This window comes from Trachinotus anak, unplaced genomic scaffold (assembly GCF_046630095.1).
Source record: "Trachinotus anak isolate AG129_WGS33_773 ecotype Australia unplaced genomic scaffold, CSIRO_AGI_Tana_v1 ptg000013l, whole genome shotgun sequence".
Classification (NCBI taxonomy): domain Eukaryota; kingdom Metazoa; phylum Chordata; class Actinopteri; order Carangiformes; family Carangidae; genus Trachinotus; species Trachinotus anak.
Genome location: NW_027273864.1, coordinates 7,247,911 through 7,269,097, shown reverse-complemented (window position 1 = coordinate 7,269,097; position 21,187 = coordinate 7,247,911). Strand labels below are relative to the sequence as shown.

General features: G+C 42.9%; 2 protein-coding genes across 3 annotated transcripts; one reads left to right on the top strand and one right to left on the bottom strand.

Moving 5' to 3' along the window:
- The first annotated feature begins 43 nt into the window (after positions 1-43).
- LOC139630275 (ras-related protein Rab-7a) lies at positions 44-2,515 on the top strand. Of its 2 annotated transcripts, XM_071493546.1 has the most exons (5): positions 44-173; positions 440-566; positions 722-940; positions 2,013-2,138; positions 2,246-2,515. In XM_071493546.1, exons 1-5 carry the CDS (start codon positions 112-114, stop codon positions 2,330-2,332), a joined length of 621 nt encoding a protein of 206 aa, XP_071349647.1. In that variant the 5' UTR covers positions 44-111; the 3' UTR covers positions 2,333-2,515. The 2 variants fall into 2 exon arrangements, with proteins under 2 accessions (XP_071349647.1, XP_071349648.1); XM_071493547.1 differs by lacking the exons at positions 2,013-2,138; positions 2,246-2,515 and adding an exon at positions 1,050-1,202.
- Positions 2,192-16,645, bottom strand: hcfc1a (host cell factor C1a). The gene is made up of 28 exons (XM_071493545.1): positions 16,507-16,645; positions 15,136-15,336; positions 14,429-14,577; positions 13,094-13,254; positions 12,772-12,980; positions 12,445-12,529; positions 12,224-12,330; positions 11,943-12,122; positions 11,593-11,835; positions 11,364-11,512; positions 11,051-11,233; positions 10,741-10,962; positions 10,226-10,330; positions 9,896-10,112; positions 9,366-9,502; positions 9,102-9,249; positions 8,738-8,958; positions 7,639-8,464; positions 7,171-7,319; positions 6,916-7,050; positions 6,594-6,801; positions 6,081-6,356; positions 5,884-5,990; positions 5,626-5,760; positions 5,349-5,534; positions 4,941-5,238; positions 4,784-4,847; positions 2,192-4,681 (listed from the first exon to the last, which is right to left on the bottom strand). Exons 2-28 carry the CDS (start codon positions 15,329-15,331, stop codon positions 4,642-4,644), a joined length of 5,136 nt encoding a protein of 1,711 aa, XP_071349646.1. The 5' UTR covers positions 15,332-15,336; positions 16,507-16,645; the 3' UTR covers positions 2,192-4,641.
- Positions 16,646-21,187: the final 4,542 nt, after the last annotated feature.

Here is a 21,187-nt window from a genome sequence, read left to right as displayed (position 1 = left end):
TTTTTATTGTCATTTTGGCTTCGGCCCTGATTTAAAACATTTGGGTAATATTCCGAGCAGCACCTGAAGGCAGCGTGAACAGCTGCAGCGCCAGTGGAAACAAACGTGAACATGAGCCTGAGCGAAGGGAAAGGTCCCATCACCCTGAAAATAATCCTCATAGGAAACTCCGGGTAACGTCAACTACAGTCTGTCTCCAGATCTCATGCCATCTGATGAAATGTATTTGTTTTATTTCTCCGTCGACAGTTGTTTCACTTTCATTTACTGGGAGGTCTTGATTTCCAGTAACACTGAGGTGTGAATCTGACCGTGATGCATTTTCTCTAACGTGGAATAGTTTGGTATTCAGTGCTGGTGCTGTGAGTGTGGAGCTGCTGCTCATCTGAAGACAGATTTGAGTGTACAGCGCCTTTACCTGCCGTGTGTGTTTACTCAGGGTGGGAAAATCCTCCCTCATGAACAGATATGTGAACCACCGCTTCACCAACATGTACAGGGCCACTGTAGGCACCGACTTCCTCACCAGGACCGTCAACGTAGCCGGGGACACAGTCACCCTGCAGGTAACTCTTCTGACAGTGAAACACAGACCACCTGTGGGGACAGGACACTGATGCATGTTCACTTTCCTGCATCGTTTGTTACCCCGCCTCCCACCTCTTCCTGTGTGTGTGTGTGTGTGTGTGTGTGTGTGTGTGTGTGTGTGTGTGTGTGTCAGATCTGGGACACAGCAGGTACAGAGAGGTTCCAGTCTCTGGGTACACCTCTGTACAGAGGAGCCCACTGCTGCATGCTGGTGTTTGATGTAACAGCCGAGGCCAGTTTCTCTGCTTTGGAGGTTTGGAGGAAGGAGTTCCTGGTTCAGGGTGAACCCCAGGACCCATCTGGCTTCCCTTTCATTGTCCTGGGCAACAAGACCGACCTGGGTGACCGGGAGGTCAGTCACACAAGTTGATAAATATCACCTCACTTACTTTAGTTTTTATACTTTGAAGAAAATGAGCCATTCAAAAACCATTTCATCACTTTTCTTCTCTGATATCCAGACTCAGCAGACTGAACAGTAAAGTGAGCGTGTTGAGGGTGGGGGCGGGGTCGTTGCAGGTTCAAATGTAACTTTGACCAAGGCAACATCAGCAGCTCTCACCTGTCCAGTCAAACACATGCAAGCCCCTCATTTCATAGAAGACACTTCGGCTCCAGTGATGTATGTACATGAAATGACTGAGGCATCCAGGCTGTGGGATTCCTATGAGCACGGAGTCAGAGGCAGATGCTGCTTCCATATCAATGATGTTTTCTGCTGCTCTTCTGAGAGATGTTTGACTTAGTCCTTTGAGTTGTGAACATGTGAAATGACAAGTTTGACTTTGATGAGTGCAAAGTCAATTATGTTGTCTTTAATGCAATCACGAACACAGAGCTCCAAGGATGTAAAGAATATTAGAATAATGTGTTTAAGTAGAAACACTGAAGCAGCTAAGAAACAATTGCTTCATTAATCAATTAATACATCAACATAAAATTAATCAGCAACTGTTCTGATAATTGATATTGTTAATTGATAGTTAATTTTGAAGCAAAATTCGAATCACTCTCTGGTCACAGCTTCTCCAGTGTGAGGAGTTGGTGTTTTGAGACGTTACCTTTGAGTTGAATGATATTTTTAATAACTATATTCTGACATTTTATCGACTGTAAAATGAACTGATTAACAGCTGCACTTCAGGTTTGCTCTGCCAAAGAAACCGTGGCTCTTATGAGAGCTTTACGACAAATTGTCAACATATTTCACTGAGCTATTGTGTAATTCTTTCCATTAAAAAAAAAATGTCTGAAGTGAAACTAGAACAACTGATGTTTTAAAACATACATGGGAAAGAGTGGAAGTAATTACTTTCTGGTGCTGGAGCTCACTAACACACGTTGTTCACATCTTCATTGTGGAACCTGATTTGTGACTTGAACCGTGTCAGCACTGTGACAGCAGTGTGGTTTCTTTCTTGCAGGTGTCAGGTGGGAAGGCTCTGCAGTGGTGTGAGGAAATAGGAGCAGAGTACTTTGAAGGAAGCGCTAAAGAGGATCTAGACGTAGAGAAGCCGTTTTTGAGAGCGGCTCAAAGCGGCTTACAACAGGTGACTAACTTCAGCTTATGTTTGTATTTAAGAGACAGCAAAGACACCAGATCTCTATGTTTAACATGTTTATTTTTTGATGATAAAAGATACATTACTCCCTACAGTACAAAAAACACACATTGGAAAATACAGGACATTTCCAGATAACCTGCAAACAGCCGACAGAAACTCGCAACACCTGTGAGTGCTGAGAGCAGCACTCGTCCCAGTGTGGGAGGGAAAGTTCAGAGAGACCTCGGCACTGCTGATGATGACCTATCTAACGAGGGTGCAAAAAGAGTGACCCAGCAAAGGTACTATGGAAGGAAAGGACACAATTGTATACCACATGGAGAGAGGAACAAATCATTAAATGTTTTTTCTTTTTTTGAGAACCTTCAGCTTATGGTCTAACTTAAGGCATCACTACTAAAATACACTGCTTTTGCATGCATGTCTAGTTTTGTTCAACAGACACACTGACACGCACAAAATTATGAATGCATATGAAGAGAAAGTTCGCTTCTAGAAAGAAATCGCGAGAAACCACAAACGGGAACCAAGGTGCGAGCCGGACGAAAAGGCGGCAAGCGGAAACCTTGGCTCTGATCTTCCTTCCTGGCCGTTACCATCACAAATGAATCTGCCTTTAAAAAGTAGATATACACTCATGTCCAGTCAGAAACCTCCTCCCTGTACAAGTTTGTACTGTAATGAACCTAGCAGTGATTCAGACTCCTACAGTGAATCAGCTCGACAGAAGCAAATTAGAACAATCAGGGAGACTATATATATTTATATATATATTTGTTTCTTTTATAAGTAAAGACACAAAAGGCAATCAAGAGATGACCAACATGTAAAAACAGTTTGTTACAGGTAATTATATAAAAGGCCAAGATGTTTTTTTTTGTTTGTTTTATTCTTGCTCTATGAACGAACTAATTTACAAGTGAGTACACTCCGGCTATGTAAGCTTTTTCCCAAGACATCCCCATTCAAAGACATACGGGTTTTACACGTCACAGTTAACTTGCACACCATCTGTAGTCTGAAATACAGAGCCGTGGAAGGAAAAAAATTAAAATTTATTAAATGGATTCACATACATCAATAGGATAGGGAAAAAAAGGTCTACTAATATAATTTGCCATTCTAAAAATTAAAGAAGAGGTGAGACACCACATTCATGAGCATAAAAAGCGTAGGACAACTGATTGGGATATTATGGGGGAAAGGTATGAAAAGATTTGATGTTATTTTTCACATACCCCATGAAATTCCTTGTTTGGCAAAGAAAGCAACACAAGAATTGAGTAGTAAACAAAGTAAAAACTCTCCTCTCCCTGGGTCCACTTCAAAGTTCCCTTCAGTCCTATAACCTCTGCGATTCTACTCGGAACAAATACAAAAGTCTTTCTCTCTTTCATCACCGTCTGTTAACAACAGGAACATACGACCAACTGAATGAAGATTTTTAAAAATATAGTGGCAACCTCAACACAGCCACCCATCTTCCCACAAACACAAACTATGGGGATGAACAACAGTTAAAAAAAGTGATGTCTTTAAAAATGCACACAACATACACATACACACAGGAGAAAAAAAAAAGCTTAAAAAATACAAAAATAAACTACACAAAAGATCTTCTGCGTCATTGCTTGCTAATTTTTTGGGAAGATTTTGCAAGATTTTTTTTCTGTGTGTGCTGCAAGTCTCAGTCCTAGCAAAGTCTTGTCATTCATTCTCTACAAATCTCTTCCTTTGTCATTCTCTTTTGTCCACTTCCAAGTGTCGGCCACCAGTCCTCATCTTGGGGTAAAAAGCGCACAGTGATGACATTACCAGGAGACTGGAGTCCAGTACGATGACTGTACAGACTTGGTTCTTGATGAAGCAAATTTGTTTTGAGCAAAAAAAAAGGAAAGGAAAAAATTATGTCCTCTTTTGTTGAGGACAAGTGCTTTATTTGTTTCCATACTGATTTTTCCTCTCATCTAGACTAATGCCTCCACAGCCTTTTTTCAACACTGTACATCATTTCATGTAGTCTCTCTCTACATCCCCCCAGGATTCACAAAACAAAAGACAAAAAAAAAAAAAAAAAAAAAATAGTAACATTGCGCTCAGGCTGGCTCCCAGTTTGTGAAAGATGTAAATGCTTCTCTATACTGCTCAACTACTGAAACAAGCCAAAAATAGATGTTAAAGGATGGAAAGGGATGTGACTGAAAAAGATAATGTGCTTCTAAGTTTGTGTTGCTCTAAAAATAGTACGACCAACAGAACAAGGAGAAAAGGAGGGTTTTTATCTACAGAAACATCTCTCAGATTGACTTTCATCTTGGCTTCATACGGTTGTTCTGCCTCCACTGCTGTCTTGATCTGAGACTTGAGAGTAGAAGATGAGATTAGGATGAGGATGAGGAGGTGGAGGAGGGGTGAAGGTCAGTCTTCCTGATAAAAGGACAGCGAGTGGAAAAAAGGACAAAAGACTGGGAGGGGTCTCTGGGCAACCTCACTGGTCCGTCCTTGCTTTCTTTGGACCAGTAGCCTTACTGTAAAGCACACATAAAACCAGAATAAGTATTGCATGTTTAATTCATCAGTGGCATGTTAATGAGGTGCCTGCGCACACGAAACATGAATGCGGTACTTACGTATCAGGAGAGGTGCCTGGTCTTTTGGGGGCCGGTTTTGCAGAGGCAGCATCTTTGCCAGATTCTACAGAGCAGAAAAACGGTTAAAATATCTCTGGTAACTACAACTGCTCACTTACTAACACCTGAGTATCTGTTTAGGATGTGCTGTGCTCACCTTGTAGCCATCGAACTTGAGTGGCGGGACCGTAGCCCTTCTCGTTGCGGGCAGCTATGCGGAAGATGATGGCTGGCTTGGTGGTGTAGTCGATGTGGGCGTTGGAGAGGCTGGACGATTGCACCAAGCATGAGGGGTTGGGTCCACAGTACACGCGCATGAAGGCTAGCTGGGCTGGGGTGGAGGCCTTGGCTTCAGCTGTCTGGTTGCTCTGGATGGCCAGGTAGACCGAGTATTCGATGATCTTCCCTGACGTCACCGAGGGTGGCTCCCAGGTCAGGTGGGCACCATCTGGGCTCTGCAGAGAGACAGTGAACAGATACTACTCAGTGCTGGAAAGCATCACTCACGAGAACAGCTGGTGTTATCGTCAGGACAGTTTGGAGACCTGTATGTTGTTGCGGTTACCTTGCTGATTTTGATGGCGCAAGGTGCCCCTGGGAAGCCTGGTAGGCAAGTCTTGAAAGCAGATATCTCAGAGAAAGCTCCACGGCCACAAGCGTTGATTCCAGCAACTCGGAATTTATAAGCTGTTCCAGGCTGCAGCTCCATTTTCTTCATCTGACTGTAGTCTGGCATGATGCCAGAGTCATCCTAGCAAACAGTAAAATAAGCAATTAGAGATGCACTGAGCACACTAATGTACAGCCATCTGAGCATGAAGGAAGCCTCCTGAGACACTTACATCTCCTTGAGAATCATCTGCTGGCACATAGAAGTGGGTGACAACCATATTTGTCACTTTTACAATTCCAACATCAAACCATTGGTTCTCCTTCTTTACAACAGGCTTCACTGGGGTTGGCTGAGGTGCTTGCTTCTGTTTGGGAAAAAACAAACAAACAAAAAAAAAAAAAACACAGTCAATTAAAGCTGAATTATTTTTTCCTCTCTTTGTCCTGCCTGGAACAACCAGATTTTCAGTGATACCACAATGACTCACCTCTCCCTCTATGCCATTGGCGACTTCTGCTAGAGCAGCTGCTGCTTGCAGCTTGGCTGGACTTGCCACTGATACAGACGGTGCAAAGGTGCTCGATGGAGCAAGTGCTGTGGAGTGAAAGGAGTAATGTAAAAATGTCAATCTATAAAACAAAACAAGTAAACATCCAAACTGTCAAAAAAAGCCCCTAGTCTTACTTTCAGCAGTGGTACGTGGCAGCAGAGATGCTACAGCACTGGTGACTGCAGCAGCCATCTCGTTGTGCCCGTTGCTCTCGACAGAGGGATCGTTGAGGCTGTCAGCAGGGGCGAGGCCCTCAGTGGGCAAGCTAGTGTCCACCGTAGCCTGCTGGGCTGCAGCCTGAGCCTCCTGCAGCTGCTGCTGCTGCTGTACCAGCGCTGCGAGCTCCTGCTGGGTCAGCATGATGGGGATGTTGGTGGGTTGCTGGCTCTCTGCAGCGGAATCACCTTCATCTGTAAACACAGAAAATATTTAGGACTTCATTGATACCACAACCAGGGCAGCTTCATGAGAAACAACAAAATCTTTGCTGAGGTTGCAGTAGCTGAGGAGTTAGAAGAATTAACTGTAAGTAAAATAATTTGTTCAGCACTCCCTGCCTTCTCTCCACTTCACTACAGCCAGACCTTGTTCCATGATGGCACTGTTGAAAATCAAAATTAGCTATACAAGATTATGGCTGAACTCACTCATTACAGCTTGCTGAGCTGCCTGGAGAACAGCCTGGATAGCGAGGGCCTGGGCTTCTTCAGTGGCTGCTGCCTGAGCGGCAGCCTCTGCCGCTGCAGTCACAGCTAGCTCCTCGTCCGACAGCCCTGTCACCATGAGTGTGGTTCCCTGACCCTCAGACATCAGCTCTGAGGGCAGGTTCAAGGCTGTCGCTGCTGCTGCTTCTCCCTGAGAAAAAACATTTCAGAGGTTCCATTAAATGGCTGCAAAAATGCAAAAACAGTTTCAAATTTCAAAATGTGGACCAAACACTGGCTTTCTACGACATTATACTGCATTTACTTCTGTTTGTGTGTCCATAGCGGTAGCTCCCTCCTCTGCGGGTGCAGCTTCTGCTGATGCTGCCTCATCGGTTTGCATTTGTTCCTCTGTGGAGCTGGCAGCAGTACTCACTCCTTCTGTGATTGAGGAAATCGACTGGACAGAAACAAAGAAAGACCGTTGAGGACATTTTTGAAAAAGATGTTTCTCTTACGTTATGACACCAGATTCACACACGCAGCCTTAAGTAAGACAGTAAATATGTTCTATTCTTACCGGTACAGAGGGTCCCGGTGCTGGTGTAGACTGAGTGACGGTAGTGATGGCCCTGCCCTGGGTGGTGGTGACTATGCCAGTTGCTGCAGTGGTAGAGGCCACTTCTGTGCTGCTGGTACCTTCGGTTCCCTCCTCTGTCTGTTGGGCTGCTGATTGGATTCAAAAACATAATTTTGATTTTACTTCATTCACATTTGTTCCATTTTGTTACCTGAAAGTAAAACAAGCATCTACCATGTGGCAAGTCAGCACTTCTGGATGTTAAAGTACTTTTGCTGTGTCTGTTAGTAGAAGAGTGAGGACAAACTAAGATGATAGACCTTCTTCAATGACATCAAGAACAATTAAAAAGGATTTTCATGTACAGTACATTCATGTTGTTTAATAGGTTGTTAATAAGAAGTAATCAAAAGTAAATCTAAGTAATTCAACAAGCTGAGCTGACAGGTGCAGTATATGACGGTGTACCTGTGCCTTCGCCTGTCTCCATGCTGCAGGTGGCAGTGGTAGCTGTGTTGGTGGTCCCAGTCTCGTGTGTTTCACAGGGGGGATTGGAGCACACCCTCTGGACCAGGCCTGTCGCTGTGTTGGTCTGGTCACCTCCCATGTTGGAGGTGGCTGTGGACGGGGTGTTGGTGGTCCCTGTCTCGTGGGTTTCGCAGGGCGGATTGGAGCACACCCTCTGCACGGTGCTCGTCTGGCCCGTGTTCATGTTAGATGACGACTGGGTGGCTGTGTTGGTGGTGCCTGTCACGTGGGTCTCACAGGGTGGGTTGGAGCACATCTGCGGGACCCCTCCCATATTAGCGGATGCTGTGGTAGCTGTGTTAGTTGTCCCAGTTTCGTGGGTCTCACATGGTGGGTTGGAGCACACACGGAGCGCTGACATGTTCGACGATGCAGTTGTGGCCGTGTTGGTTGTTCCTGTTTCGTGGGTCTCACATGGTGGGTTAGAGCAGACCTGCCCTGCCCCCATGGGGGCCGAAGAGGTGGTGGCTGTATTGGTGGTTCCGGTCTCATGAGTCTCGCAGGGTGGGTTAGAGCAGACCTGTCCTGTTCCGATGTTGGCAGAAGAGGTGGTGGCTGTGTTGGTGGTTCCTGTCTCGTGGGTTTCACAGGGTGGGTTGGAGCAGACCAGGGTGACGGTCCCAGAACCCTCTCCAGCTGCTCCAGCCTCGGAGGAACTGGGCTGCTCAGAGGTTGGTGAAGCCAGGATGGACACCGGTAGATCCTGCACTGGCTGAGCTTCTACTCCACTGGGAGTTGTGATCAGAGTCACCTGGGTGGGCTGGTTCTGAAGAAAAGACAGTAATTTCACTTTAGTCATCGTTTGAGTCATAAATAAATAATTTTATTCCACCAGAAACTTTTTCTATAGTTGTAGTTACATAATTACCAAGTCTGTTTTCAGAATTCAATTCTACAGTCAATGCTACTTTGCAGTCTTTTTTCTTATGTTGTAATGTAGTAATTAAAAGCTGATGGAGCGTACTGCTGCTATCATTCAACATCCAAATGATTAAAATGCTAAATACAGACTGAGGAACTGCAGGCTCCTGGATCTTACCTGCACTGTGATGGTAGAGGAGGGCAGTGTGGAGGCAGAAGTCAGGCTGGTCTGAGCAGCCGACACAGTTATGGCAGCTGGGCTGATGACCTGGCTGGACAGGGTAGCTATGGTTCCCAGTGTGGTGATGGGGGTAACCAGAGAAGCGTTGGAGCTGTCCACCGTGCCTCCTGCCAGGCTAGTGGAGACTGTACCAGTGACTGTTCCAAGAGTGGTGACACCTGAGAGGACGATAAGTGCCATTTAATGAAGAAAACCAAAAGATCCATAGTCCAGTGTTCAAAATCTGTGATAATAACAAATTAATGTCACCTGATGAAAAAAAAAAAAGAAAGAAAGAAAAAAAAAAAAAGGTTATTCTTACCAGTCGTCCCCTTGACAACCAGAGTGGTGACAGTGGGTTTAACTGCAGACACCGTCACTGGTGTAACAAGTCGAACACCACCCACTGTGCTCATGGGCACAGTGCGCAGAATAGTACCTGGTTGTCCAGGAGCACCTTTCAAAACCACCTAAAGACACACAATTCAGGATTAGTCTCTTCTGGTGCTTCGTAAATGGGCAGAACACGTCCTCTAACACAGTGATGACAGCTACTGAGCTTAATGCAGACATGGAGTCAGTTTACCTGTGTCAATCCTTGCTGGCCGGCTGCAGAAGCAAGTTTGGGCACTGCAGTAATGATTTTACCAGGAGTTCCAGTTGTCATCACCTTTGTAGTAAGGATTGTGATGGGTGTTTTCATGCCTGCACTGCTCGTCACACCTGCATGGACAAAAGCATAAATGTCTGAAATTAAGTTTTACCTGATTATGTTAACTCAAGACAGATTAGACTAATCCCAAACCTTGGTTAATGGGCACGTGCAAATAAGTATTAGTGTTCATTTTCATCCACACCAAACCCCAAAATGTTTCAAGTGGTGTCAATATTCATGGCCATTGCAGGAAACTATTTTAAAATCGGCCAAATGCAAGAATATACAATCACTTCCTTGGAACATAAACTAGTAAACCAACACAGAAAATCATGTCTTCTGGATATTCATCTGGTTTGGGTTGTATTATTATTACTGAATAAATTGTGCTGATCTAAATCATAACTTTGAGGCTGCTGAGGTTTGTAGCTGTAACACTGTAAACTTGAGTGAGTTAAGACCTGTGGCTCCAGGCTGGGTCATGATGGCCGACATGGGGATGGTCTTAATGATGGTGGTGCCCTGCTTAGTGGTGGTAGGAGAGACACCGCTGATATTGAGGATAGTGGGCTTGTTTCCTGTGCCTCCTGCCTGGGAAGTGGTGATGATGGTTGTGGGCTTGCCATCTGCAGAGGTCACCAGCTTCAGGATGGTGCCAGCTGGGAGGGGACCCTTTGTCTGGGGAGAGAGGCACATGTTACACAAACCATTTGGAGAAAGACATCTGGTGCCTGTCTCAGGAGTTTTAAGCTACCTCCTGTTTTTTTCCTGCACTCATGCAGATAGCTGACCTGTATGATCTGTGTGAGAGGGTTAGTGGAAGCCTGGCCTGTGACAGCTGATGTCTGCACTGGCTTGGTTTGTACCACAGACATCATCTTTCCAAGGTTGGAGATCTGCCGACATAGGAGAGAGACTCAAGTTCATGAGTCACCAGAAAACATCGGACAGTACAGGGAGTGCAGAGGGATGGTGGACCACTAAACTGGTGGCTCTAAGAATCATTCCAGCTCTAACTGATCGACAGTCATGCAGATCACTAACTTCATGCTCCCTGTTTTCTTAGTTCTCCAACAGTCACTGTAGGCCAACCTTTACTCCCTCCCCCACTGGTTCAAACTCAGTGCATATTGTCACTGTCTTGTGACAAGACCAAAAAAAAAAAAAAAAAAAAAAAACACACCAAGTGTGAAAAAGCGATTTGTAGAGCCCATGATTTACAGCATGCGTTTGAAAGCACCAAAGGGTGCTCTGCTCTCAGAGTGGTGTTTCAATATTACGTTGTGCTAGAGTCCTGTTTTCTTACCAGAGTGCCACTGCTGCCCATGGTGAGGGGACTCTTGACCAGGGTGATGGTTTTGGTGACTCCTCCCACCACAGTGGTTACCACCTGGGCCTGCTGTGCCACCGTGACTGCACCAGACTTGTGTACAGTGATGATGGGTCTGGTGGTGGTGGGAGAGGACGCAGTTGCTGTTCCCACCTGAGCTGCAGCAGTCTTTAGCATCCGGGTGGCTGGGTTACTGACCTACAAGCACAACCTTGATTTAACCCTTGACCTGTGACCCTGTGAATGCACAATGTTGGAAATAATAATGTTTTAGTGAGCTCTGTACCATGACTGGAGAAGCCATTTTCACTGTGGTTGTGCCAGGGGAAACAGCTACTGTTTTGAGAATGGTGGCACCCGCAGGAACATTGAGGACAGTGCCTGCAGAGGAGGGCGGGATCTTCTGTGTTGCTGCAGCTGCTGCAGCTAAAGCTGCCATGCCACTCATCTGAGGGCTACTGCCAATTGGCTGAAAACATAAAAAGTAAACAATTCTTGAATACATTTGCTCATCTGATTATATACCTCACACAAAGTTTTACACATAATGATAATTTTAATAAGAACACCAACAGGATGTTGTGCAAAACTGCTCATACCGATCCTTGTGTGGTCTGCGCAGGCACTACCATTCGAACACCTGGAGGAAGAGATGTCACAGTGACAGGGGATTTCCCCGGTTGGCTGGGGCGGACTGTGACAACAGATGCACCTGTTGCAGACTGTTGAGCTGCAACTTTCAAAACAGCTGTAAAATAAGGAAACAAAAGATTAGAACTATGGAAAAGGGGGAAACTGAAAACAAGAGGAATTGTTGGTCACTAGTACCTGTCTGTGGCAGGCTCTGAGCAGAGGGTGCTGCTGCAGCTGGTGCAGGGCTCTTTGGAGAGTTCAGAGGCTGTGAAGGGGTTGCGCTCATAGCTGGTGAGGCTGCAGCTGGAGTTGCAGGGATGTCATACTTCTGTAGCTGCAGTAAGTAAGTGTCAGCAGTGGAAACTGCACCCCAGCTAACCTCCAGAGAGTTTGTGTTGGCACGGACTAACTGCACCCGGGCAGGGGCGTGAGGCCGCTCTGGGGAGGGAGGGGGCAAGAAAAGTTAACAACAATGACATTGTTCTCAAACCTGAGACACTGAGGTCAGTCTTAATGACAAACCAGTTGTTTTACAGCACACATACCTGTTTCCAGGTACCAGAGGTCCTTACAGCAGACTTGGTTGTTCCAAGCTTTACGATAACCGTCCCGCCCACTCCAAACATAAAGTCTGGAATTGATGGCCACAGCACAGTGGCCAGCACGGGCCCTGGGGATGTTGTCTTCAAGAGTATCCATCAACACTGTTTCCCAACACATGGTATCTAAAGACAAACGTATGGCACAAAATTAAATCAGTGAAGGCTGTTTTCCTCAAATGTTGTCACAGTGAAATCTAGTATAATAAATATGGAGTTAGACGAACCAAGGTTTAGGCAGGCAAGAGTGTTTGTGCACTTCCACTCCTTCTCATGTGTGGCCACTTTGACATCATCCATTACCAGAGGAACCCATCCTCCAAAAACGTACATCCTGCACAGTGAGAAAATGAAGTCAGAGTGAGCTGCACGGCCTGTTCTACAGGGAGTTCAAGGACGTTAAAACAATATTCAGTGTGTTACTGGTAAGGTGAGGCAATGATCTCACTTGTTTGTGATGGTGGTGGCAGAGTGGAGACTTCTGGGAAGCGGTGCTGTGCCGCTTACTGATGGTTTGTTCCATGTCAGGGTATCTGGAGACAACAGTAGGATGTTATAAAAAAAAAGCAGCCATTCATTCTGACATATCACCAGATACATCATAGCATTCTAGTTAAAGCAAATCCACACACATAATTGTCAAACATTAACTTTTTACCCCCCCCGGAAAGTGATGACAACAACCCCATTTGGTCTGACCGGATGTAAATGGCTGCCAGCAGGCCTTTTATAGCTTTAGTTCTGTTATTTCTCCATTCACACTTTAGAGACCTACCAATATCAAGTGTCCACAGATCACCAAGACGGCAACCGCTCATCCCTCCATAGATGATCAGGCGAGATTTCCTGCTCGTCTTTTCTGTGTAAACCACAGCAGTGTGGCTCTCACGTGGAGGAGGCAGAACTCCGTATGTGATTGGAATATCCCATCCAACCACACTTGAACCAGCACGGAGCTCGAGTGTGTACAGATCATTCAGGTATCTGAGATTGAAAAACACAGTTATTAGTCCCACTCATGCTGCTGGTTGAAGCAGAATCTCAAGCTGTCATGCATGAGAGGACCCTACTGGCTCCTGCTGGATAAACATCTGTACCTGGGAATGTTGTTTTTTGGGTCCTCGCTGTCATTAGCTAACCCACCAAACAGGTAGCATTTGTTGCCAACAAGGGAAAAACTGTGGCCAAGACGAGGACATGGAGGGGGTCCATTTTTTGGGTTTTTTGCTTTCAATTTTTTCCACTCCCATCTGCTGGCCTGTAGTAGAAACAGTGGTCAAAACAAAAATTTCATCAATTACGTCAAAGCAGAAGCTCTAAGAAATAAGTCACAAGTTGAGGTCATTCCCTGTTCTACCAATCTTTTTCAGGATATGATTTTATGTCAAAACTGTAGCTAAAATTAGACACCCCCGCCCACCCCACCCACTAAGCCCCCTCCCATTCTTCTTTTCGTCTACTCCATTTACCAGTGCCTGAATCTGGATCTGGACTCCTGGTGACAAAATATGATTGGGGCAAGAGTATATTTGTAACTTTCTTCACAGTGCACAGCGTTTGCAAGAAGGTAAAGAGATGTTTTGTCAGAATGTGTAGTGCACTTGTCCAGATTGGTTAGTTAAACTTAGTTAAACATACTAAAGGAACAGAATAACTCATGCTGACTAACATCACGCTCAGTCAGTAACATCATTTGCTTGTTTAAACTCTCCCTCTCTCTTCAAAATGTGCAAGTAGCTGCTGAATATTTTCTGTTTAGTAAGCTGTTTTTTTTTACTTTGGAAACCCTCTAAATTCTGATAGAAGGGTTTTTGCAAACCACTCAAGAAAGAATCATATACATAATTTTTCTCACCACTAACAGTTAAACAATAATGGACTGTAGTGAATGATGACTAGAGCCTTCTGACTGTATCAGCCATTTAATTTAATTCTCTGAAGTGCACAGTCAGAATGAACATGCTCAATGCAACCCCTGCAAATATGCAACACACCTTCTACTCTGCAATGGACAAATCAGGATTCATCATTTTATTCAGCTGTGTTCATAGACTTAATTGTCTTAACCACACTGAGCACATTTACAAACTGAAACTATCACATTGCCAAATACTTCTTCTATTTCTTTTTCCTTTATCTGTGATTTCTGACAGACTTAAATGCATGCATTCAAACATGAACAGAAACCGTCCAGTTGGCTTTGAACCTGCATATAAACAATGTTTGTGTTGTAAACATGTCCATCTGTATTTTATACTTGCTTGAACTACGTTACTACAAATACAACTAACATATCTGGAAGATATTTGGAATGAGGAGAATTATATGTAAATTAGTTGAGTACATCAGATATTTAATTCATAAGCTTCTGATTATCTTAATGCGCAAATCAAATACAAAAATGTGGGTTACTTCTTCTATAGAAAGGTTACCTGTAGTTCATAGAGATCGTTGCTGTACTTTCCATATTCCACCATTCCTCCAAACACCAGCAATCTTGTGCCATCACATACAAAACCATATGCAGCACAGCCAGGGGGGATATCACCACGGACAGCTGGGATAAACCACTGGTTTGTTGCTAAATATTAAAACAATAAAGACAGTGAAGTTATCAGTAGAGGTCTAGGCATGTTGAGTGATTGAAATCATGCAGGAAGGTTAGATTAAGATCTAAACAGGGCAGTGAATTCCAGACCAGTATAACATGTAAACAAAATTCTTATTAACATTTGAACATAAACCAAAATCTGAATTTAGAGATGGTGATACATGAACCAGATTTGCTAAATTTGTCTGTTCTTATTGGTTTGTGTGCAGGAAATTGGGGCAGGGGATATGCTTAAGCCAACCAGCATCATCCATTTTATTTTAGCCCGCCTTTTTTACGTGCATTAAGTTGCTTTCTCCAGCAGGGGGGGCCAAATTTAATCAGATACGGATCCGCTTGGCCTACTGAGGCCTACACGCTACTTAGTTCTGCACTTCACGAATCGATCTTTACAAATAAAATTTAACTTATTACAAGGGAAGACTCAATTTTACTTCACATTTGCGTTATTGTAAAATAAAACAAAATGTTTCATCAAAAAAAACCCCAAAACAATCCCATAAGTTATACGTGCAAAGTTAATCTTACCGGTGTTGTATACATGTAATTCATCCACGATCCCTTCGTTCCCACCGCCAAAGACAACCATAAGCTCCTTTATAGCCACAGCTCTATGTCCATGTCTGGGCCGGGGAACAGGACCGGACCATCCGAGGACCCGTTTCCACCGCGGCTGCAGAACCGACGCCGTGGTCCCAGACACCGCGGAGCCAGGGGCAGACATGACTTCTAACAGAGGAAATGATAAAGAAGCATTGGTCTGAACTGCTTATGTGATGTTTCCAGGTTAATGGTCGCAGAAACTGGATAGCAGCATCTGACCGTCCAATGTAGCCAACTTCTGAAACAGTTCGTGCGGCTACAGCGGCTGAAGAGCTTAGCAGTTAGCAGTTAGCTCTGGTTAACGAACACAATTAACCTAAAAAAACATCATAGTCCTAAACGCTTTCGGGAAACCACTGGTTTATAATCCTTGGTATTAATTTGGCGTTGCAGTTGTCCTAAGAAACAGACGAAATATTGCCCAAAACACAAGTTTTCTCTTAGTTATTTCTGACCATTGAATTCAATCCATGGAAGCAGCCATCTTGCAGCCAAACAAACCCCCGCTAACGCTGCTGCCAGTCTGAAAAATGGCGGAAGCGAATGAAAAAGAAAAATACATGATAGCCAGCCGACCACACCGGCAAAGAAATACGCTACAGCAAAAAACAAATTCAACAAATACGTAGCGGGTTAACAAAGCAGAACAATGCACAGTTGCAACACAGACTTAATCCACAGTTAAATCCGTTAGCAAGAGTCGGCTATTTTCATGCTTCTGTGGGAGTCGCCATATTGTAGCTAGCAAGCTTAGCATTCTCTGTATCCCATTAAACGCAGTTATTAGCATTAGAAAATAATTCAACCTTACTCTAACGGTTGCAGGTATTACGAAAACCACGCATCTGAACCCCTATCGAACAATTTATTGAAATACACGAAAGAATAAAGTGCTACAGTAGTACTTAAACGGATTCTAGTGCTAGCTGTGCTCCGTTAGCAGTAGCGGCTAGTTGCTCAACCTAATTTGCCCAAGCTAACAGCGTTAGCTGCGCGGCTAGCATCTGTCAAAGCGTCGCTAAATTTTACAATTAAATGCAATGTAATATTATTTTCCTTTTACATGCATAATTTACCTGGTACAAATGTAGTTGCAACACCACTCTTAAGACGTAGCTAAACTGAGTTAAACCGCAAAAACAGAGTGTTATTATGTTTCATGCCGTCTCTGGAAGCAGCCATCTTTTCGACAATCGGCCTACTTCTACAGCTCCCACAAGAAAAATGGCCGGGCGGTTTGCCACAACAAAACATAACAAACCGAAAAGGGCGCACATATTTTAAATTTTTACTTACTTATTTCGACGCAGTAATTGCAAAAACGCGGGTTTGTGGTCTTATCTTAGGGTAATAATCCAAATTCATTCGATTTGTGAAGAAGTATTTCCTCTCATGCCTGCCTGGAAGCTGCCATCTTCTTGACAACCAGAGGCGGAGGAAAATGGAAGAGAGTTGGCGTCACCCAAAGTAAACATGGCGACCGAGACCCGCTCTCTAACCATTTCACGCAAACGCGCATTCACAGTTTTTGTTTTTCTCCATTGTAAATCGGCGTAGGATGCTCTGTATAGTGAGGTGCTTCTGTGGACATTTGAAATCTGTATAAAGTGAAGATATCGCGAGTTTCAGCAAATTACAACAAGTTGTGCTGTAGCACTGGGCTTATTGTCCCTTACTAAAGATGGCGACATCCGTGCTGGAACCCCTTTTATTTTAATATTGTAGGTGATGCTGATTTTATTCCGCTTTAGACCCACTTATATGTGCCTCTCCAGGCACAATAATAGTGTATGAGCACTAATTTACAGATTTTGCGCTCACACATCTTGAAGTTGCCACGCCCACACCCACTATTAGTGCGCCCTCCACTGATAACAGGACTGCACTACTAGATAACACCGTCAACATCGACAGAAAAGTAGTCCCTCTCTGCGGTTTCCCCGCAAAGCAGCGTAAATGCAGCCGCGTTTCTCTGGTGGACTCGAACCGAAAATACAAGAAAAATGCTCTAAAACGTTTAAATCTTGGGGGAATTTTCTACTTCGTCAGTGTGTCTAATTTGGTTTATGGATATAGATCCCTCGTTTGTTTTGTCAACCAGCAGGGTCGTGCAGGTGCATGCCTTGTTACCCAAACTGCAATATATTGTTCGTTTATATTTAAAACAGGCTTTCTGAACACAGATATGGCACTGAAGCCACAATTTAATTCAGCCATAGGAAAATTAGGACCATTATTACAATATGGATGATGTCAGTTTAGATTTTATACATTAGCAGCACCACTACATTTTACTTGGTAATAAATGTAATCCACAGAGCCTATTACCCTTCCAGTGATCCTGAAAACACTTGATGCTGCCACAAAACATATTTGTAAACAATATTACTACAGACGCGAACACAAGTCATAGTTTTTGATGGTGATATATTGCATCATGGCACCTTATATTACTCCAGTACTGCTCTTACTGAATTTCCCTCTTGGATTAGAGGTGTGGGATGTACCCTATCATGTATTAAACTGATGCAGCTCATGGCCTTGATTTTACAGCCTTATATATGCTTTGAGATTTGACAGGGGTGGATGTCTGTTTGCTCACTCACTAATGTTATGAAATGTTGACATTTGACTGTGTTATTCAGAGTAACTTCAACTTCAACTCTGACCTTCCCCTAAAAGAGCACAAAAAGACAATTTTTTCATATGAAAAATTCTATATAATCATTTATTGGTTGAATGACAGACATGAGACACATAATTTATAGCAAATAAAATGAATGTGTGTAAATGTCATGCGAATGTTTACTTTTGTTTGGAAAACAAAGTTGTCCACTGTTGCAATACATTCTTAGCACTTTAGAGGGCAGACTTGTGTTGTTTTTGTTTTGAATATGGTCTGATCCTGACAGTGAACAAGTTATGTCCAAATAAAACAGGGGGGAAGAAGAGGTTTTAGTTGTACGATTTACATACTTTATTAATGATTCAGTGTGCTACCTCTCGAAATACAAATAAATACAAATTTCATACACAAATCATAGAGTAAAGAACCCAAACTTAACTCAAAGGAATTTTAAATCGAAAGCAACTGGACTTGGTAATTTGTCTAGGAAGACGTTTCACCTCTCATCCAAGAGGCTTCATCAGTTCTTGCTCGCACCTGACCAGGCTGGGACTGGACCAGTTGGACCAGTCCCCCGGTGAAACGTCTTCCTAGACAAATAACCAAGTCCAGTTGCTTTCGATTTAAAATTCCTTTGAGATACTATGACCTGGACATATGAGAATATTCACAGGCTTACAACCCAAACTTAAAGGCCCTGCACTCTCGGAGGTGTGTTACGTGAGACCACTGGATTCCATGCACCAATTTGACCTGCTCGAATAGGTCCAATAAAGTGAGCAGAAAAGTTAAGGAGAACAGGTCTCCACGCCTGCCAATTAAAATCACCCTATTAGCAAGTACATGCTATGTGTGGGCAGGGTCTTTAAATGTGGTTGTTTTATTTTGTTTATGCCAAAGCAGGTTATCCTTAATTATATGTTGACTGAATGATGAAAATTCTCCAATAAAACCTAAGACCACGCATCAGTTTTACTATGTTTGGTATGTAACAATGCAGCCAATCCTCACATACACATTATAGTAGATGCTTACACATTTTTCTTTTGCACATTGTTTTATATTAGCACAGTTTGTAAACTACTTTGTGTGGATGTGTTGTTATGTACATCAACAACGAAACATCATGTGTGTCCTCTTAGATTACACATCACTCTTCGTTAACTTCGTTAATACAGTAGGTACCACAACATGAGGCAGCTCCCTCATAGCTCTGGAACAACATCAGAGAGACAATCTATTAAAAATCTACTGATCAATATTTGATCTATCCATTATCAATCAGTATTAAAAAAATAAAATAAAAAAAAAACTATACCATGTGTATATTGATTAATATACAGAAAACAAATTCAAAGATCAAAAATGTTAAGCAGAGATCAATATTCCCACAGGCTGGCCCAAACCTTTGTGTCATGTAGTTGTATGTACTCTACTAATTTTTATTAAAAATCCATTAAAATATCTTCTTTTCCTTGTTCCTGGATTGAGTTGTTGCTTTGTCTCTCATTTCACCTAATGGGTTTTATGTCCCCCAGCAGCATGATGTAAATGACAAGACAGGAAAAGAAAGGAAGAAGAGGGAAGAAAAAACAATCTTTAGTATCACTGGTCAGTCATTCACCATTTTATAATTGAATTAAAATTTGTGTGTTTGCTATAAAATTTCCATGATCATGAATTTTTTTCACGGTTTCATTTAGTTTCAGTGTTTTTACCCTTCCACATACAGATTTGTCTCCTTTTCATTCTTGCAGCTGGTGAATTGGACACAGACTGTGGATCTAATGACCAATTCAGTATTAAACTAGTCACTGGATGTAGCACAGTAAAAATTAGGTCCTGCCACAAAAAAAAACCAAAACAAAACAAAAAAAAAAAACCCAAAAAACAACTCACAACTCTCATGTATTCACTTTGACTGATAAACTTTCTCCTGAAGCAGGGAAGAGATTTATTTTGATGTTGTGGAAATGTATTTAAAACCCATTAGGGACTCATTAGTCACGTCATTAAGCTAGTGATTGGATAAGTGAATGAAAAATTCGAAGAAACACAACCGAAGTTGCTACTGTCATTATGACTGGTGATGTCACTTGTCATTTTCTGCAATTTCTGCATGACTCATAATGAGTTTTTGTGATTTGAATTTGGACTAAGAAAGTAAGAAATCCACAATCATATGTTTTAGCTTACAGTGATGCAGCTCATCAGTTGCATACTGAAGCTATTAGGATTAGAATGGAAACCATGCTTTTCTTCTAAAGGCCCACAGTCCTACGGTTCCTTTCCATCGTCGCACAATCAGTCCATGTAATGTGCTCATGTGTGTTCATGAGCACAGCAACAGCTTAAACGGGTCAGTGGAGCTCAGACAAACACCTTGACCTTCCATACTGCTCTGAGCTGCCGCTAATTGTTTACACATGGTAAGAGTCTTAGGAAATGGCTGGAAACTAAACTCTGAAAGGCTAAAAAGATCATGATAAAAAGCCGCACAAGTGACATGGATCAAGGATTATGGCAGCAGAAGGTGGAGGTCTTTGATGAGTGAGGGTTTTCACTCAACGGCATCATAGCAGATCAGTGTGTTAGACTTTTGTCACAGACCATTTCCTTGTGGGCTAAAATGTGCTATTGAATCGTCATATTATTTGGATTCAAATTCTTATATTTTGTTGCCATACAGTCAAGATTTGTCTCAGGATTAGGTAAACAAGATAGACAAGGTTGTAAAATCAGAGGTCTAGACTATTGAATTATTATTATAGAGAAATCCTAATATCCAAGAGTCTTGTGCACACAATACTTGAACACTTACAATCAACTGTTTCCATTTCACAGATTTATACTGTGTATCTGTCTCACAAAGTATAGATTAATGGATCTTTGGATTTTGGATGGATTTTTCTCCCAATAGCAGTACAATTACAGTATAAACCACTTACTTTTCCTATTGTGACTGATGTCACGGCTGTGGTTGCTATTCACATTCCTCCTGGCATTATGACTGTGAGTAGAATACCAGTAGTGTTCACCACATAAACATGAACTAAATAAGAATATTTAAGGAATAGCCTACTCTTGTAACCTCCTGTAAGCTTTCTGTTTTCTTAGCCTCCTATTCTAAACGCCAATAATCCTAATTGCTTGTGCTCCTCAATCCCCAAGCTGTTTGAGATGGCGTCACATTGAGATGGCCTCATTAACCAGCTGAAAGACTTAAACAATAATGTACAATTTTTTTTATTGATTGTTGGCTTTTCCCTCAAATGTGACTGTTGGCAAGATAACTCCCTTAATGTTTCCTTTTATATCCAACAGGAGTAAACACAGTAACATAATTAAATA

Coding starts and splice junctions, on each gene's coding strand:
- LOC139630275 (XM_071493546.1), top strand. CDS start 112: ATGAGCCTGAGCGAAGGGAAAGGTCCCATCACCCTGAAAATAATCCTC. Junction 567..721: donor GGGACACAGTCACCCTGCAG/GTAACTCTTCTG, acceptor TGTGTGTGTCAG/ATCTGGGACACAGCAGGTAC. Junction 2,139..2,245: donor CTCAAAGCGGCTTACAACAG/GTGACTAACTTC, acceptor TACTCCCTACAG/TACAAAAAACACACATTGGA.
- hcfc1a (XM_071493545.1), bottom strand. CDS start 15,331: ATGTCTGCCCCTGGCTCCGCGGTGTCTGGGACCACGGCGTCGGTTCTG. Junction 9,250..9,365: donor GCCAGCAAGGATTGACACAG/GTAAACTGACTC, acceptor GTGTGTCTTTAG/GTGGTTTTGAAAGGTGCTCC. Junction 4,682..4,783: donor CCAGGCACCTCTCCTGATAC/GTAAGTACCGCA, acceptor TGTGCTTTACAG/TAAGGCTACTGGTCCAAAGA.